The sequence below is a fragment of the Hylaeus anthracinus genome, unplaced genomic scaffold, assembly GCF_026225885.1.
Source record: "Hylaeus anthracinus isolate JK02 unplaced genomic scaffold, UHH_iyHylAnth1.0_haploid 11981, whole genome shotgun sequence".
Classification (NCBI taxonomy): domain Eukaryota; kingdom Metazoa; phylum Arthropoda; class Insecta; order Hymenoptera; family Colletidae; genus Hylaeus; species Hylaeus anthracinus.
This window is the reverse complement of record NW_026534329.1, coordinates 324191-341302: the sequence shown is the minus strand read 5'-3', so window position 1 is coordinate 341302 and position 17112 is coordinate 324191. Positions and strand designations below refer to the sequence as shown.

At 38.1% G+C, this 17112-nt stretch overlaps 3 protein-coding genes across 8 annotated transcripts; 2 read left to right on the top strand and 1 right to left on the bottom strand.

Moving 5' to 3' along the window:
- Window positions 1-377: 377 nt before the first annotated feature.
- On the top strand, window positions 378-4100 carry LOC128885706 (RNA-binding protein 28). 2 transcript variants are annotated; one of them, XM_054139901.1, is made up of 11 exons: window positions 378-914; window positions 1017-1171; window positions 1262-1430; window positions 1524-1774; window positions 1842-2175; window positions 2263-2612; window positions 2681-2849; window positions 2918-3135; window positions 3208-3357; window positions 3453-3818; window positions 3914-4100. In XM_054139901.1, the coding sequence occupies exons 1-11, from the start codon at window positions 896-898 to the stop codon at window positions 4028-4030; spliced, it is 2298 nt and encodes a 765-aa protein (XP_053995876.1). In that variant the 5' UTR covers window positions 378-895; the 3' UTR covers window positions 4031-4100. The 2 variants fall into 2 exon arrangements, with proteins under 2 accessions (XP_053995876.1, XP_053995875.1); XM_054139900.1 differs by having other exon boundaries at window positions 1842-2179; window positions 2258-2612.
- Window positions 4101-4503: 403 nt separating this feature from the next.
- On the top strand, window positions 4504-11882 carry LOC128885708 (probable cytochrome P450 49a1). 4 transcript variants are annotated; one of them, XM_054139905.1, is made up of 13 exons: window positions 4504-4907; window positions 5050-5266; window positions 5515-5665; window positions 5729-5934; window positions 6344-6590; window positions 7974-8090; window positions 8204-8280; window positions 8406-8601; window positions 8694-8853; window positions 8936-9105; window positions 9319-9397; window positions 9691-9891; window positions 11742-11882. In XM_054139905.1, exons 4-13 carry the CDS (start codon window positions 5730-5732, stop codon window positions 11847-11849), a joined length of 1560 nt encoding a protein of 519 aa, XP_053995880.1. In that variant the 5' UTR covers window positions 4504-4907; window positions 5050-5266; window positions 5515-5665; window position 5729; the 3' UTR covers window positions 11850-11882. The 4 variants fall into 4 exon arrangements, with proteins under 4 accessions (XP_053995880.1, XP_053995884.1, XP_053995879.1 ...); XM_054139909.1 differs by lacking the exon at window positions 5515-5665 and having other exon boundaries at window positions 9694-9891; XM_054139904.1 differs by lacking the exon at window positions 5515-5665.
- Window positions 11655-16652, bottom strand: LOC128885707 (probable cytochrome P450 301a1, mitochondrial). 2 transcript variants are annotated; one of them, XM_054139902.1, is made up of 11 exons: window positions 16118-16652; window positions 15398-15477; window positions 14285-14669; window positions 13903-14019; window positions 13591-13667; window positions 13315-13516; window positions 13055-13217; window positions 12806-12975; window positions 12553-12631; window positions 12264-12467; window positions 11655-12143 (listed from the first exon to the last, which is right to left on the bottom strand). In XM_054139902.1, the coding sequence occupies exons 2-11, from the start codon at window positions 15474-15476 to the stop codon at window positions 12036-12038; spliced, it is 1584 nt and encodes a 527-aa protein (XP_053995877.1). In that variant the 5' UTR covers window position 15477; window positions 16118-16652; the 3' UTR covers window positions 11655-12035. The 2 variants fall into 2 exon arrangements, with proteins under 2 accessions (XP_053995877.1, XP_053995878.1); XM_054139903.1 differs by having other exon boundaries at window positions 14285-14444.
- Between the last annotated feature and the right edge of the window lie 460 nt (window positions 16653-17112).

The following is a 17112-nucleotide window of genomic DNA, read 5'->3' as shown; positions in this document are numbered from 1 at the left end:
ATGCCACCGAGCGTTGCATGTGTGAGTGTCTCGGACGGCTGCTCGCACCAACGATACATTGTTGTTGACATCTCGCTTGTTTATAAAGCCTAACTTACCGATGGCATGTGTCTCCTTTGCTATGTGTTTCTGACTGAGTGTCTCTATATGCGGAAACAGTTATGAGCGCTTGTAGCGACAAATGCCGGAACTATATTTTACGTGTAACATGATAATCCTGGACAGGATGCAAGGGCTTGCGCATTGTCCTATTTTTGTCTCGACAATGCAAATTTGAGACCTCTCAATAGTCGTTTCCGCTAGATAAATGTTCAAACTAGAGCGCAAGCTCCCATAGGGACTCCACTTTTGCTCTTTTCTGTCATAATTAACAATATTCAGCAGCGTATGTTAGCTTAGACAACGTGGCAGCACTGTCGCACCACCATATTGCTTCTTTTGATCGTGAAGTACTGGTGAATATTATTAATTATGACACAAAAAAGCAAAAGTAGACTACCTATAGGAGCTTGCGCTCTAGTTTGAACATTTATCTAGCGGAAATGACTATTGAGAGGTCTCGAATCTGCATTGTCGAGACACAAATAGAACAATGCGGACCCTTGCAGTTCCGTGTATGTATACAGTGGTGTGGAGCTGTGTGAGTGCGTACGCGCACATACACGGCACGGGTGTCCACTCCCTTTATCGACCCTTTAGTTGGTGGTGCCATCTAACGGCAGCAGTTCTATTGGCCTATTTCTTAACCTCAAAAGTAAACAACCGTAACACGCAGCATGCTATTTAATAAAGTGAATATTTTACATAAAAATTTATCAATTTAATGTGTAGTATTTGGTGTGACTAGTACGAAATATCGTATTATAATATATTATTGTTAAAGTGGGTATACAATATGCGGAATACAAAAAATAGTACGTAAAGTTTTAAATACTACTATTATCGAATCTGTATAAATATCTTAAATAGAATTATGTTCTGTAAATTTTAATTATCGTTTACTATGTATCAAATAGAGAATAGAGATGATAAAAAGAAACTTTCTTGGATCTACAGAAGAAAGGCAAAGTCTAACAGGTTAAGGCAGGCTGGAGGTGACAATGAAATTGAAAATGAAAATGAAAATGAAAATAAAAGACCTAGAATTATCGTGCGCAATCTACCGTTTAAGGTTGATAGATCTTGAATATTGAATAGTAAAACGTAAAATTTAATGTATTATGCATTGCAATCATTGATGTTTATTATATTGTGTTATTAGACAACTGTAGATGACATCAAACAGTTTTATGAACCATTTGGTCCAATCGACGAAATAAATTTCCCAAAACGTCACGATGGTTCACCAGTGGGATGTTGTTTCATTCAATTTAAACAGTTAGAAGATGCGTCAAAAGCAATATTTAATACAAATAAACAAAAATTTGAAGGTAATACTTTGTTCTTGTAACAAAACATACACTTATTCATAATAAATATTACATTTAAATAACTATTACGAGGGATTCAAAATATATTTTCAGGTAGAATAATAAGCAGTAGTTGGGCTGTTTCAAAATCTAGATATTGTGAAAAACTGAAACAAGAATCTACAAAAAATGTAGACCATAAAATTGATCATGATGCAAAGAAAGATGAAGTAGACACAAATAAACAAAACGATGAATGTAAAACAGAGGAGTTTGTAAAAAGAAAACTGGAAAGGAGAAAACTTCAGAAGGAGAAAAATCGTAAAAGAAGGGCAAGAATTGTGATAAGAAATTTATCATTTCAAGTAAGAGAAGATTATAAATGATTTGTATCTGTTTTATTCTATAACTCAATTTTTATCATAATTTCAGGTAACCGAAGAATCATTAAAAGAACATTTTTCTCAATATGGAACGATAGAAGAAGTGAAACTCTTAAAAAGAGAAGATGGTAAACATGTAGGATGTGCATTTTTGCAATTCGAACAAGTGCAAAGTGCAGCTAAAGCCATACATTATGGAAACTTGCAACCACTCCTCGATAGGCCCATTGTGGTTGATTGGGCTATACCTAAAAATAAATTTTGTAAGAATGATTCCGACAGTGTAGAAGGCGAAATGAAAGTAAAGATAGAGAATGAGAGCGATACAGAAAACGCATCTGTCATAGAAACTGCAAAGGAATCCAATTCAAACGAAGAGTTAGGTAGGTAAGTAACTGAGCATATAGTTTGATTTATGGCATGTATGTCTAAAATAAATTTAATGTACTTGTGTCTTTGTTTCAGCGAAGATGAAGAACATGTAGATATTACCACAGAGAACGATGAATTTGACGATAATGATTCAATAGAAACAGAAATAAAATCGGAAAATGAAAGTGGTGCTTCAGACGACGAACTATCCGAAGATGTTAAAGAAGAACATGTAGACATAAAAGATGTAAAGGAAATTAAACGTCCACGGTTCGAGTCTCACGATGTTTCAGAGGGAAAGACTGTATTTCTAAAGAATGTACCATTTTCCGTGAAAAACGACCAATTAAAGAAATACATGGAACAATTCGGACCTGTTTATTATGCTCTCGTATGCATGGATCCGCTAACTGAATATTCAAAAGGAACAGCATTTGTTAAATTTAGAGTAAATATACATCATAAATATTTAGTACGTGGCTACATACACGGATTTTCATGAAACATTTATTGCAGAATGTCGAGGATGCTGAAAAATGTCTATCAGCGGGAAAGGAATTAGAAATGGAGGATCAAATAGTTGAAGCGCAAAAAGCAATAGACAGAAATGAAATGGACAATAAAGCGCTTTCGAAACAGCTTAAAATCAAAGATTCCCGAAATTTGTATTTGGTGAAAGAAGGAGGTAATATAATAAAAAAATGTTAAACTATTGTTTTATTATTACAAAATAAAATTATTTTATTATTATAGTTATATTGGCTGGAAGTTCAGCTGCAACAGGCGTATCAGCAGCAGATATGGCGAAACGTTTGCAAATAGAACAATGGAAATCTCAGATATTGCGGAATTTCAATATGTTTGTATCGAGGGTAAGACTCGTTGTTCATAATTTACCACCTACGGTTGATGATGTCAAGCTGAGGAAAATCTTCGAAAAACATGGGCCTTCTAAGGCGATCATTAGAGAAGTATTTATACATTAATACATATAACGTTACACGTTGATAATATAAGAAATATTAACCACGAATTTTATAAAGGCACGCGTTATGCGAGATCTCAAAAATGTTGATACGAAAGGAATAGGAAAATCAAAAGAGTATGGTTTCGTTTCGTTTACAAAACACGAGGATGCACTTCAAGCTCTGAGAAGTGTAAATAACAATCCGAATGTATTTACTTCGAAAAGAGTACGTAACATAATTCATTTTGAGATTATATCGAAAAAATTTTTTATCGAATTTCAGAATTTTGCGCTACACAATTTCGTTTTTTGTTTATTTAGAGGCCGATAGTGTCCTTTTCAATCGAAAATCGAATAATGGTGAACGCTAAACAAAGAAGAGTCGAAAAGAGTCGCAAGAACAATCCCCTTTGTCCGGGAAGTAAAGTAAAAAGAAAAGGAGAAACCATGAACGAGGAAGTTCCATTGAAAAAATTCAAACCTGACAGAACAGACGAATTAAACAAAAAACCATACGCTGGAACAGTTGGAAAACTTGGTGAAAATAAATTACGATCGAAATTTAAATTGAAAAACCAAGCGAAATTGCATAGCGAAACGGTGAAGAAAGAGAGAAAGATGAAAAAATCTTGGAAAAAGTTAGAAGAAAAGCGAAGGCAGAGGAATGAAAATAAAAAAGAAATTAAAGTAAGGAACCTGTCGATTTGACAAATGTATCGCATATCAGCATGAACTGTTATTTCTAATCTTTCTTGATGTTCTTCTTGTGTTTCTTTTTGTAGCCAAAACAAAGGACGAAGGTAAAGGCAGTAGACGTGAAGTTGGATAAACTTGTAAATAGTTACAAGAACAAATTAAAATCTATAGAATTGAAGAAGTCCAAATGGTACGAAGCGTAGTTATGAACTATTTACATGTATTAAATGAGAAAATACTAATAATAAAAACTTGTTCGTTTTCGATTGATAACGTAAAAATGTTAATGTTCGTTAACGGAATTGACTTTACTTATAGTTTAAGTTATAAAATAAGTTATTATTCTATAGATAAATATATTCGTTAGAAATTGTAATTACCGATCGTTTCACAATCATGATCACATCGTGTATCTCAGTTTCGTCGATAGATGGCGATCAAATCGAAATTTACGAAATACATAGTGAGCTGTATTACCTATAAACAAAATTTCAAATGATCTAACTGTATATAAAAGCAATTGAATGTCGTTTAATTATTTTTCTTGTTTTAAACACTGAAAAGAGCATGAAATATAAGCGCACATCGGTTCAAGCGATGAATTCCTTGTAATGTAACGTAGACCTCTTTTAGAAGATACGAGCTCCTCTGAATTCGATGGTTGTTCCCCTCTTTGTGTTCACCCGTGTACACCTCCTACTCCTTTCTTCGAGATAAGCAACCCGTTTGAACAGCGTTTAATAGTTGGCGGGAACCGCCAAAGTATAAAGCATCTCTTTGGATTAATCGAGAGTGTTCTGATTCGAAAACCGTTCATTGTGCACGATGCGACGCGTGCATGTATTCATTCGATACGGTTGACAATGTGAAAGCGAATATTAAGTAACGCGATCAAACGTTAATCAAACTAAATTATATACACATTATTTGAAGTTAGTGTTTCATTCTTTCCAGAAACTATAACTATGTTTCTGCTATTTATAAAAGTGAATATCAGGGATAACAGTGTATCGAAATGAGCTGAAATTGTGCGATACAGGACACTTATTTTAATCGAAGAAGAATTTGTTTAGCACTGTGGTAAGTATTGACAGATTAATTATTGGCCAAGGTAAAAGGTCTGGTACACACTTCGTTAAAAAGTTTTACTTTGGTTTAGATGAAAATCTATTGTGTAATGTACCGAAGAATAACATTAATTATTTTTTTTATCGACTAATAGGAACGCAAGGATACTAGAACTTATTCTGGGCCAGGTATAAACATTCCGTTCATAAATTCTGTCCTCTCTCTGTGTACATCTGGCCAGAGAATCGGGAAAGTTCAAAGTAGAACGTTCGAAGCTATTATCTGGCAACTTTTTACGACCGCAGAATAGAAGCTGTAAAGGCCTTTCCTACGTCTATCGCTCTAATTGCGAGAAAACCAGAGAAAACAAAGTGAGACATAATTACATTCGACTAATAATTTTAAATATAAGTTCATTTCGGGAAGCAGAGATGTAGAGGACAGATCGTGCCGATATTTATTTTACTAATAGAGAGTTTCAAGACCAGTGTCTGTGTTAGCTCTGTAAATATTTGCCCTTAAAGAAATTTTATAAATACATTTCTACATAATAAATGCAACTAAAGAAGTTCAATAAATAAATCCTAGAGCCACTTTATAATTATTTAATCTTTGAAAGGGTATCGAAAGAGAATCGAAGATACCACAGATGCAAATGAAAATGACGAGCATCTAAATAAGTCTACAGATAGGGACAAAGACTGTTGAAATTGTTCTTCGTACTTTCACCTTTTTTCTTCTTTCTTTCACTTTAACATCGGGATAAAAAGGTACTTTCTCGCTTACGTTTAATTACCCCTTGGTAATAGAAATTGTCGAACTTGCATTTTCAGGATGAAAATGAGCATTTTAACTGGCAACTTTGCCAGATCATTCGCGCATAGTGTCAAACGGTCGAGTCATCTTCTTAGAACGATGGAAAGCTTGCCGACGGAGATCGAAGAACAAGATTGGTCTCGGTGTCGTCCGTATTCCGAGATTCCTGGACCAAAACCAATTCCTCTCTTAGGCAATACATGGCGATTCATACCGATCATAGGTATTCAAGTGTTTACAAATGTACGATGCTAATTTCCATCAAGACTGGCCCAGCTATAAACATTTCCGTTTAGATTTTTTACGGGTATCCTGAGACCAAATGGCCCGAACTTTTTCTTTCTTTTGGTACCGAAGATTGTTCGTTTTATACTTGTAAATTGTAAATGGGACAATATACTTGTTTATTTATTAGCCGTAGAAATGTATTATTTGCGATTACAATGAAACATTTATGCCTGTAGTTTAAATCTAAATACTTACTCACTCATTTTCTTACGTTAAACTCTACCAATGAAACTTGTAGTAATGAAACAGAATTAATATATCGACAGCTGTACTGATAGAGACTTTTAAAACTAGCACGATATCTAACAATAGACTAAAATATGCCAAGGGTCTGTTCCTTCTAGGTGACTTTCAGATTCAAGCGGTGGACCAAGTGTCGAAGAGATTATACGAGGAGTACGGGGATATCGTGAAAATGGAGGGTTTACTGGGGAGACCAGACATGGTTTTCATTTATGACGCCAACGAGATCGAGCGCATCTTCAGGCAGGAAGAAAGGATGCCGTACAGACCCTCTATGCCTTCCTTGAATTACTACAAGCACGTGCTTCGAAAGGAGTTCTTTCGAGAGAACGCTGGCGTAATTGCCGTGTAAATCTTTAAATATAATATTATTTACGAAACAATTAATAAGACTAACTTATTAAGACTAAGTTAACTTTACATTAATCTTAACAAGTGTTCCAATCATGCATTATTGCCGTCACATAAATTACACTTGTAATTCCAGTATTATTATACATTAGTAATCTGCATAAACGCGCACGTGTAAATGTAAATGGCCTTAATTGAAGTACGTCAAAGTGGCGATGCGTTTCCACGATGCGTCGGACCCGAGTCATGTTGGTTTTACTATATTTGCAGATCTCATTAGACGGTATATTTGTCAAACATTGACATTATCAATCGCGTGATGGCCTTGCTTGTACACCTTTCACCGGACGAGCTGGTAAAATAGCAAATATTTACCAAGCCTATCGAAGGCATGCTCTCCGAGTGTCTTGGGATTGTGTGTTGGAACATGCACTTTCATTTTCAGATGTTTTTTGGGAATCGATTCCTTCGAAGCTGATATAACAATTTTCCCGCGTAACAAAGTACTTTACTTGTAAGAGGATAAAGTTGTGCGTCAAGTATGCTCCGCGTGTTACGTGCTACTTGTTACTTGCTACCTGCTCGAAAGTAAATCTTACGCAAACAGTTATGGTACACAGTTAGGCGTTGTCGTTTCGATAGATAGGATTGCAATTGCACCGATACGACCTACTTCCCTAGTATACGTTTACCAAAAATACGCGTCGCGACGGTGTCGTATTTCGATTTTATAACGCAACTCTGGTTTCTCTTTACACGGTACATTGGTTACGAGTTGGAAAGCAAAATTACGATAGGATAACCGATGATGATATTACACTTGGATACAGAAAGAAAAGTTGTCGTGACCTTGCAACCTGCGTCCTGACAGAACTGAACAAATTCTTATCTAGCTAAAAATTTGCCAAGTGGTTTCCTATCGATTCCAGTTAAACAAATGCATCGCAAAATCTTGTTCCAACAGTTGATATAATTAATTAGCTGCATGGTAATTCGAGTAAGTCATTCAGTCTCGTAAATAACAGATACGTTATTAACGACCGTTATTTATCCCAACTTTTCTCTTTTTATGACTGCTCGTAAGAAAAGTAGTTCTCCTCGTATGTAAATAGTAGCAAAAAATTGCATTGCAATCGACGAATCATTTAGGTCAGCTTGTCACTGAACGAGAAAAAGCGGTGCGACAACTTTCCTGTTGTTTTTGCGGAAATAACATTGAACTATAATTACAATCAGAATTAGCTTGCGAGTTATGTAACGTCGCAATCGTACAACCACAACGATGTTGCATTTAGGTCAGAAACGGTTCGTCGAACTGTAGACGTTATCGAACCCTTAAACAAACCTAAGAAAAAAAGGAAAAAATATTTTTTTTTACAGACACGGCGAGGAGTGGTACAACTTCCGCAGCAAGGTGCAACAGGTAATGTTGCAACCGCGAACCGCAAGAATGTACATTTCAGCTATCGAGGAGGCGAGTTTGGCATTCCTTCAAAGGTTCGCCGTCTAATCTCGAGTTTCTCACATACCTTTCACTTTTTTCCCACTGTTTCCCGTTTATACAATTCCGCCCATGTCCTATTGCTAAATCAATCTCTTCCATTTTCTAGAATTACGAAAATACGAGACGCGAACGACGAAGTGCCTGACGATTTTCTCAACGAGATACACAAATGGTCCCTAGAGTGTAAGTAGAAGCCAGCAATTCACGAAACGAACTTTGTTGTAAATAGCTTTTTTTTTTTTTTTTTTGATTACGCGAGACCCTAATACATTCTGTGGGATTGGATATTCTGGAATGAACTTTTACAGCCATCGCACGCGTAACGTTGGACGTTCGACTAGGCTGCTTGGACGACGAGGCCAATGCAGAAACTCAAAAATTAATAGACGCCGTGACGACATTTTTCGTGAACGTGGGAATATTGGAACTGAAGATTCCTTTCTGGAAACTCTTCAACACGCCCACGTGGTTGGAATACGTGAACGCATTGGACACTATCGTCAGGTGAATTCAAACAGAATTCATACAGAATAAAGTGTACGTTATACAATGTAATATATAATATATAATGGTGTACAATTGTTTCTTAACTCTAGTACGACCTCAAAGTTCACCACTGCTGCTTTGTCGAGAATAAACGAAACATCGAATTCCGATAAAGAACCCTCACTTCTGGAAAGGATGTTGGCTATAGAAAACGACACCAAGTTGGCCACGATACTCTCTCTCGATCTTTTCCTCGTGGGAATTGATACTGTCAGTACTACATATATCGACGGTTGGAATTTAATATAGACGACTAAAAAAAATGTTTGACGACTTATGATTTTGTTTGCAGACTTCGAACGCGGTAGCGTCGGTTCTGTATCAATTAGCTTTACATCCAGACAAGCAAGACATCGCTTTCAACGAGGTCTGCGACGTACTTGGAAGCAAAGACACGCAGCTAGAAGGAAAGCACTTGGATCGGTTCAAGTATTTGAAGGCGTGCATTAAGGAGACTCTAAGGTTGTCTTTTTAGATACTAACAATCTGAGGCGTCGCGTCGGTTTTAACTGTTAATCCTTAATCTCTTTGTCGACGAGACGGTCGACTCGAGTCAGCGCAGTCTTGTAAAAATAACATAAACGATTTTCTCGTACAACACCTCATCTAATTCGACTCGTCTACGTACGGAGAATAATAATATTTATTAAATACTTGGTTGTTTCTTCTTGTTAGAATGTATCCAGTTGTCATTGGCAATGGACGATGCATGACCAAAGATACAGTAATCAGTGGATATCGCGTGCCCAAAGGCGTAAGAATCATTAATGATAATCTATTTATCCTTTTTTACATAAAATTTATTAACGAGCCAATTCTACATTCTGAGTCTATGGTCTGAACGTGTACGTGTGCCTACCAATAAGCTCCTGTCAACCACTACAAACACTTTCTCTCGCTTAAATGCGATACATTCTCTACAAAAAAATTCATTTAACGATCGCTTAGTTTGCCTAATCAATTGCAAATGATATTTGAGCTACTCGTGGTAGGCATCCCCGTCGAGTGCTTAAGAGCAAGTTCCTTTAACGACTGTATTGACTTAAGCAGGTACAGGTAGTCTTTCAACACTATGTAATAAGTAATCTCGACAAGTACTTTCCAAGGAGCAAAGAGTTCCTTCCCGAGAGATGGCTGCAAGCTGATGGCGTGCGTCACAACTTTGCGTCGCTTCCTTTCGGATACGGAAGGAGAATGTGTCTAGGCAGACGTTTCGCTGACCTCGAGATGCTGATCGTCATTAGCAAGGTAACGTACACATGCAAATTCATTCAAACGGAATATCTGAATCTTGTTATTGTCCATGACTACATACATCTATAATAAAAGATGTTTGAAACAGAGTTAAGATTACACGTCTAAGTATAGACAAGTTTCCTTTGTCGGTGTCATTGGATCGTTTGTAAATATGACTTTCTCTTGGCATGGAACCATGAATTAAACCAACTACACATTCGCTTTTCGCGTTTGTATGGTCTAGACTCTAGACTCTAGACTCTAGACTCTAGAGTGTTGCGGCCAGACTAAACTAATTATTATAATTTTAGATTGGCGAATCTAGACGCGAGGTCTCGGACTGAAAATTAAAATAAAGCACATTGAGAGGGAAATTTATGCGGTGACATTTTGTTTCGCAAACTCGGAGAATATTGATCAACCAAATCGGATACTTTTTTACGAGTTTAGTTTAGTTTAGTTTAGTTTAGTTTAGTTTAGTTTAGTTTTTGGATGGTCGAAATGGTCGAAATACTCGAAACTGCTGTTCTCTGTGACAACAAACAAGATTTTTAAAAGGGGAACGTCGTTACATCGGGTAGAATTTCTCCCCGTTCCGAGAATGGTTTAATAACTAGGTGTAATTTGGCGGCGCACCTCGTGTAACCAGTAACGAGGCAAGGAAAGAGAAACCAAACCGTCGACCGTTTTGGAGTTTTATTACGGCTTTAGCCGATGGTTACCTTAGCTGGAGTCCCCGTTAGTTTGTCAGCGGTCACAGTGAATGCCCGCGAACAATAAACGTCCTTTCCAAGCCTCGGAATTTTCACTCTTTATTACAGGACACGGTATGGCTGCTTTGGGTGTCATTAATTTTGTTACTTAAACGTCGCTGTAATATCCGAGTGTAATATCGTATGTTCCCTCTACTCCAAGTTGGCGATTAAACATTTGTCTAAAGACCATTAAATGAATGTCTTTTTGTTCGCGTCGGCGTCGACTCGGCGATAATTTGTGTAATAGCATTTTACGTTTACGCGAGAAAATTAGACGCGTTAAAGAAGTAGGTCTCGGTATATGTACATGCTACATGGTGGTTTGGTAACCGATACACAGATAGAAACGTAGTAGAGTGTTTGTTTGTTTGTAAGACTAAGCATATTTTTGAACTATTATATTATATGTATAATATACATATACATATACATATATATATAAGTTCCTCTAGGGACAGCAGCTCCTAATTAACAAAACATTGGTCTGAACGATCACCTCGATATAACCTTTACCTGCAATTATTAACTCATTATCGAGTTAATAGCATATAGGGACTCGTCAGTATCCGATAAGTAATTGATCAATTTCAAATGAAAATTACTTGAGATTCTTTGACGCACAAGCGAATTATTTCAAAGGTATACGTTTAATGTCGTTTCCGTTATTTTCTATCCAAAGATTCGAGGATTCTGAAGAGGTAATAAAAATGGGAAACGTGTTGGAACGAGACCCCTAATAAATTCAGGGTTTCCTCGTGTTTAATTGCACGAGCTGTATTTCCCTACTGGAGAACTTGGTAATTCGAAAAATCCTGGGTTGTCCCAGGATTACCGATTGACCGTAGTATTTCCCCGTGAAGGACAGAGGCCTGGAAACTACCAAATCCTTCGACAAAGCTTTTAGTTGTATCTTATTATCGTTGATATTACTGTTACAGTTGCATAGATTTCTTAAAATTACTTTAGCAAATAGAATATATTTTTTACAGAAATAACAACGAGAATCTCAACATTGATGTTCAGAGAGACTAGTTAGGCAATATTCTTTATTATTTTTCTTACAAATAACTTTGATTGCTTAATAATAACAACAATGTTCTGTTTCAGATTTTACAGTGCTACAAGCTAGAATATCATTACGAGAAACTCGAGTATTACATCAATCCTATGTACACGCCCAAAGGACCTCTGAATTTGAGATTCGTCGATAGGTAGTGGATTTTCGAATCCTTACAACGCTAGTATACGCTCGTATCGTATACTCGTATTTTACATGTACATTGTACAGAAATAAAAAAAAGTAAACGGCCCGTTTTGTATTAATCTACAGATCTTTTTGAAAATATTCTTATACTTTCTTGTTTATTCGTTCTATTTTCAACAAACTTTTTTAAGTCCCGATTATCTCGGTACCAACTTGAACTTTAGTTCGCCATCAGGAGCATACATAAACGTCACTTTGTACTTTAGCGGTTCGTGATGGTATTCCAACTTGTAAGATCGTATCAGCTGAAAATTAACGAAGAAAGCATTAATATATTTATACGTATATGTATGTACGTACATGTACTCGTATACCGATGACACCGATAGTGTTGATACAAGTAGTTTTAGTTAAAGTTCACATACCTTTGCAAGCAGCACTTGCATCTCCAGATCAGCAAATCTTCTACCCAAACACACGCGCGCACCGTGACCAAAGGGCAAAGACGCAAAGGGATGCAGTATCTCGTTGGCAGATTGCTTGAGCCATCTCATTGGCTTGAATTCTTTGGCATTTGTTACGTATTCTTCCATGTTTCCTGTTACAACTGTTGGAAATACGACTTGCACCTGCGGTACGTAATATTTGTGGTAAATTTGTAAAAAAAATGTAAGAATCTGATGGCATAAGAAAAATATCGAGTACATTACTTACTCCTTTGGGGACTTTGTAGCCACAAATTATGGTGTCGTTTTGCAGCGTTCTACCGTTTCCGATAACCGTAGAATAAACTCTGAAACGTAACATTGTAAACAAGACGATACAATGATTCGAAATACATTTTTATCGATGCAGCTCGTAATTTCTTTTGTATATTTAAATCGGAATCGTTGTTATTTAACTGTGTTTCGTTAGTGAATCTATGTATTGTCATTAAGTGGTTGTACAAGTACGAGTTAGTTTGTACCTGAAAACTTCGCGGACGAAGGCTTTCATGTAAACCGCCTGGTCGAGATGGCTGGTAGTCAGAGGAACCGATGGATCCGGAATAATTTCAACGAGTTCTTGGTAAATTTTTTCCTGCTCCTCGGGCCTGGTCGCTAATTGATACAGTATCGAACAAACGGCCATCGAAATCTGCAACATAACGTTACAAATTACGTGTATTATTTCGTCCTTAATTACACGATCAATTACTTTTACTACCGTCACGTACCGTGTCTATTCCAACCAAGATTAAGTCTAAAGCGAGAATGTACGCCATTTTGGGATCAGTTTCTTTGGCTAAAATCCTTTCCACCAAAGACAAGTCAGATTCATCGACTGCCTCTTTAGTTTTCAGTCTTTCCATTGCCGCGTCAATGTATTTCATACACACCCTGGACAACGAAAATTTGATCGCAACTATACGCACTCGTGTTACACGGAATATCAGACAAAGATCTCCGATCTGTTAACGTTCGAAACGCAACTTACTCGATAAAGTAGTCCATGTTGCGTACGTATCTCGTCCAAAGAGGGGTGGGCACGTATCTCCAATAAGGAGCTTTCAATTCGAGGACAGCCACGTTTCTCAAAGCATACTTGGCCGCGTCGATGATCTTCTGAGGTTCTGAATCTGGAGTCAACGTACCACCCAAGCATCCCAATCTTACGTCGAGAGCAACTCGTCCTATACCTACGCAATCGAACGTTTCATTTTACTTGGTAGCAGGTGACAAGAAATGACAAGAAATTCAAATTAATACCGACACTCTAAAGCCCATTTGTGTATCTCGTTGTCGAAATCTCCTGGCAGCTCTCCATCTTCTCCTTTGATCTCTTCGATCCTTGAAAAGTGATTCGTTGCTTTACTACGATAGAAATTCTTACGGAAAGATTTTACTGTTGTGCTAGGGTGGCTTCGATAGGTATTATTTTGAATGTTGTACGTTGCGAGTAAGAGCGATGGAAGAACAATCAAAGGAAACATCGTGTACGAAGGGATTTCAGCGAAATGCTGAAACCTCGGGAGACCAAAGTTCGGTTAAAATATCTCCAAGGTCCAAGGTCATCGATAATTACCTCTTTATGAAATCACAGGTGACCACCTCGATGGGACCCGTGTACTTTCTAACCGTCTGAGGTTGGAGAACTGGTTTCTGGACACGTGTACGAAACTCCCGCCAAGGTTCGCCGTGTCTAAAATATTTAAATAATTCTTTATGTCATTAGTGATTCACGCGTCGCCTCTTTCGATTCAGGCAAAGAGGGTTTCGTTTATGACGCGTTTGCGAGTCGAGAAGGACGACTCGATAACACCATCTAAATATACATGTATATGGAATTCACGCTATGTAGGAAAACGAAGGTGACACGATGGACGTTTCACGCGAAAAGTATGGTTGGAAATCAAAATTTAACGTAAAAGTATCTCGAGACTCTGGCTGATTATTTATTTACTTACACTCCAACAACGCCAGGTAAATACCCAAAGAAATCTTTCCTGACGACGCTCTTGTAATGCACCAAGCACGGCATCGACGGCCTGAAAGGTGTCGGTCCTTCCTGTCTGTAGATCTTTTCGATTTCGTCGGCATCGTACACGAACAACAGATCCGGTCGACCTATTAACCCAGTCAAACGAACGATTTTACCGTACTCGTCGTAAAACATTTGCGACACTTTGGCCGTGTCAGAGATTTGGTATTGGCCGATTAGAGGGAACAGGCGCCAGGTATTGCCGAGGATCGGAATCGGTTTTGGTCCTGGTATCTCCTCGTACGGCCTAGCGTGGATCGCAGTCTCGTGATTCGCGGTGCAATCCCTCGACGAGGTCACTGCACTTGCGCCTAACACACAAGAATACACGTTGCTGTAAAACGCGTTCCGCATTCGAGATCGAGTTTGTACACGAATCGTACTCGACTTTGCAGATTTTAATGTAGCTGTTCCGTGGATTTATTTCATCTTGGATCGAATATACATGTATAGTATGTAAATCATACCAGCCTATTTCTTAACCCTGCTAACAATTTACTATGTTATAAAAACCGAAATTATAAAGCATTTTAAAAAGAAACACAACAATTATTTACCGTGCCTGATCCGTTAACGATTCTATTTCGTCTCTTACTCAACCGCGATTAGAGTATCACGTGCCTGTAGACAAATTCAGGACAACAAACGAAACGTCGCGAACGAAAGGAATCCTGTACGCTCGACACGTGATTGCCATTTAAGTGCATATAAATTTGCACGATTCGCAGCGAAAATTTAACGCAAGTACCGTTCATGTTTGCACGATAACAGATGATAATTTCCGAAGATCCGTTTAACGCTCGACAAAGTCGCTGTATGCGCGTACACGCGTTGAATAAATTAAAACGCGTGATTCTACTATTCTAACTAAATGCAGCGATGCTTTTATCGAGTGTTTACTTCGCACAGTATGTTCAAGCTTTGAATAGCGACCAAGTTACCGAAATCGGCTCATTTTCTAATCGAACCACTTTCTTTCACGCGATACTTGAACGAATATACACGTTAAACAAACTATAGTAATTTTGTTAGTTATTACCCGAGCACAGAGCTCGTCGAAGGGCGTCCTGTCCTCGCCAGAGTCGACATTTCGCGACGTACTGCATCTGCCGATTCATCCTAAAAATGTACGATAGAATGTATTACGAAACATTTGGGCGTTTTTAAATGAGACGTTGGTCAACAGGTTTGAGAAATGACATAAGTGGTTTCATAATTTCGTCGACCAGGTGACGATCAAACGACAGGAATAGAATTCGTAAATAAAATTTTGCTCCTTCTCGCTTTTGCTAACCGATAACGTTCTATTACACCATAAATACAAGCTACGATAGTTTGAAAGATATTTTTCTCTTTCGTCACTTTTAGTCATTCGATTACTCTACCGCACTTTCTTTTCAATTCTTTCGTGTATTATTCGTCAAACTGTACAGGTACGCTCAAGCATGCCACAATTTCTCTCGCACAGCCTACATTCCCTGTATATTCCCTTCCATTTTCTTCGTGTCAATATCTACAGCGGGTCAGAATAGTTTACGTATACGTGCTCGCACAATCAAGAGGGTCGATATAGTTCCCCCCGCGCCAAGCTATTACTATACACAATATAAAGATTTTCTGAATTTCCTTCGACATCGCGTCTACGTCCCCAAACACTCCGTTTGTTTAATAACGTAGGCTCCAGTCGCCAATTATTATCCCCGTCATCCCTCTACCTACTATTTAATTCCTGTGATTATGGCCCCCGCGGTACCCTTACCTGAAATAAGCTGGAGACCTTTCCTCCTCTTCGTTTCCAACGCCTTTTAGTGGTCCCGTTATCGAGGGATACGGCTCACCGTAGGCGTAGGTAGCAATAATAAATTATACTCGATTGCGTTACCATTCTAAACGGCACTAACGGCCCCCAGGTACGAGAAGGTCGCGCGTCTTTAGCACCTGCCACCGAAGGGCGAGCTGCGCATAGGTGACAAACAAAGACCACGGATGCAACCAGGAGGTGGTGATGCACTCTTTCAACGAGTCCCGTCGTAAATGGTAGCATGTAGTATCGTCAGCGTGGCAAACTCCCCACTTTCGACAAGTATCTCCCTCCAACGGGTTAACGTTAACGGTTCGAATTCTCTGCACCGCGATGCTACACCTGAACCTCGACGAGTCACCGTCGTTCTTCGTCCAATATAGTAAGAGGAACTTTCACGCTGGCTACTTGCTCGAGTTTAATTTTCACTCCACTTTCTTATCCAACCGAATACATATCAGCGAAGAACGTTTACGCGATGAATACGAGCATTTTTCCTCTAATAACTGATCGAATTGCTCCAACACTCGATTTATTATTGTTCGATTGGTCAATGTGTTTACATACAATCAGTCCCACAAGTATTCGTATCCTCGATATCTATTCAACCAAGAGTCTACGACATAGATTTAGATTAAGAATAATTACAAACTCTACGCGCGTTTAAAAAATGTATCGACTCACGTTCAAAGTAAATACCTAATATATGCATACACGGTTTGGTATGCGTTTATACATATTGTACAACGTCTATTTCGAGCGTATTTAAATATTTATTTTAGGATCAGCGACAGCAGAAATATCCGCAATAAATCATCGAGGCTTTCGTCGGCGTCGATAACCAGGTAGATACTCTCGAGGATTTATTGTCTTTGACATCGCTGACCGTTTTCTGCAAGAGCCAGATCGACCGTGATTATCCTCCTAACACCGTGGTTTCTTCCTTCCTGTAA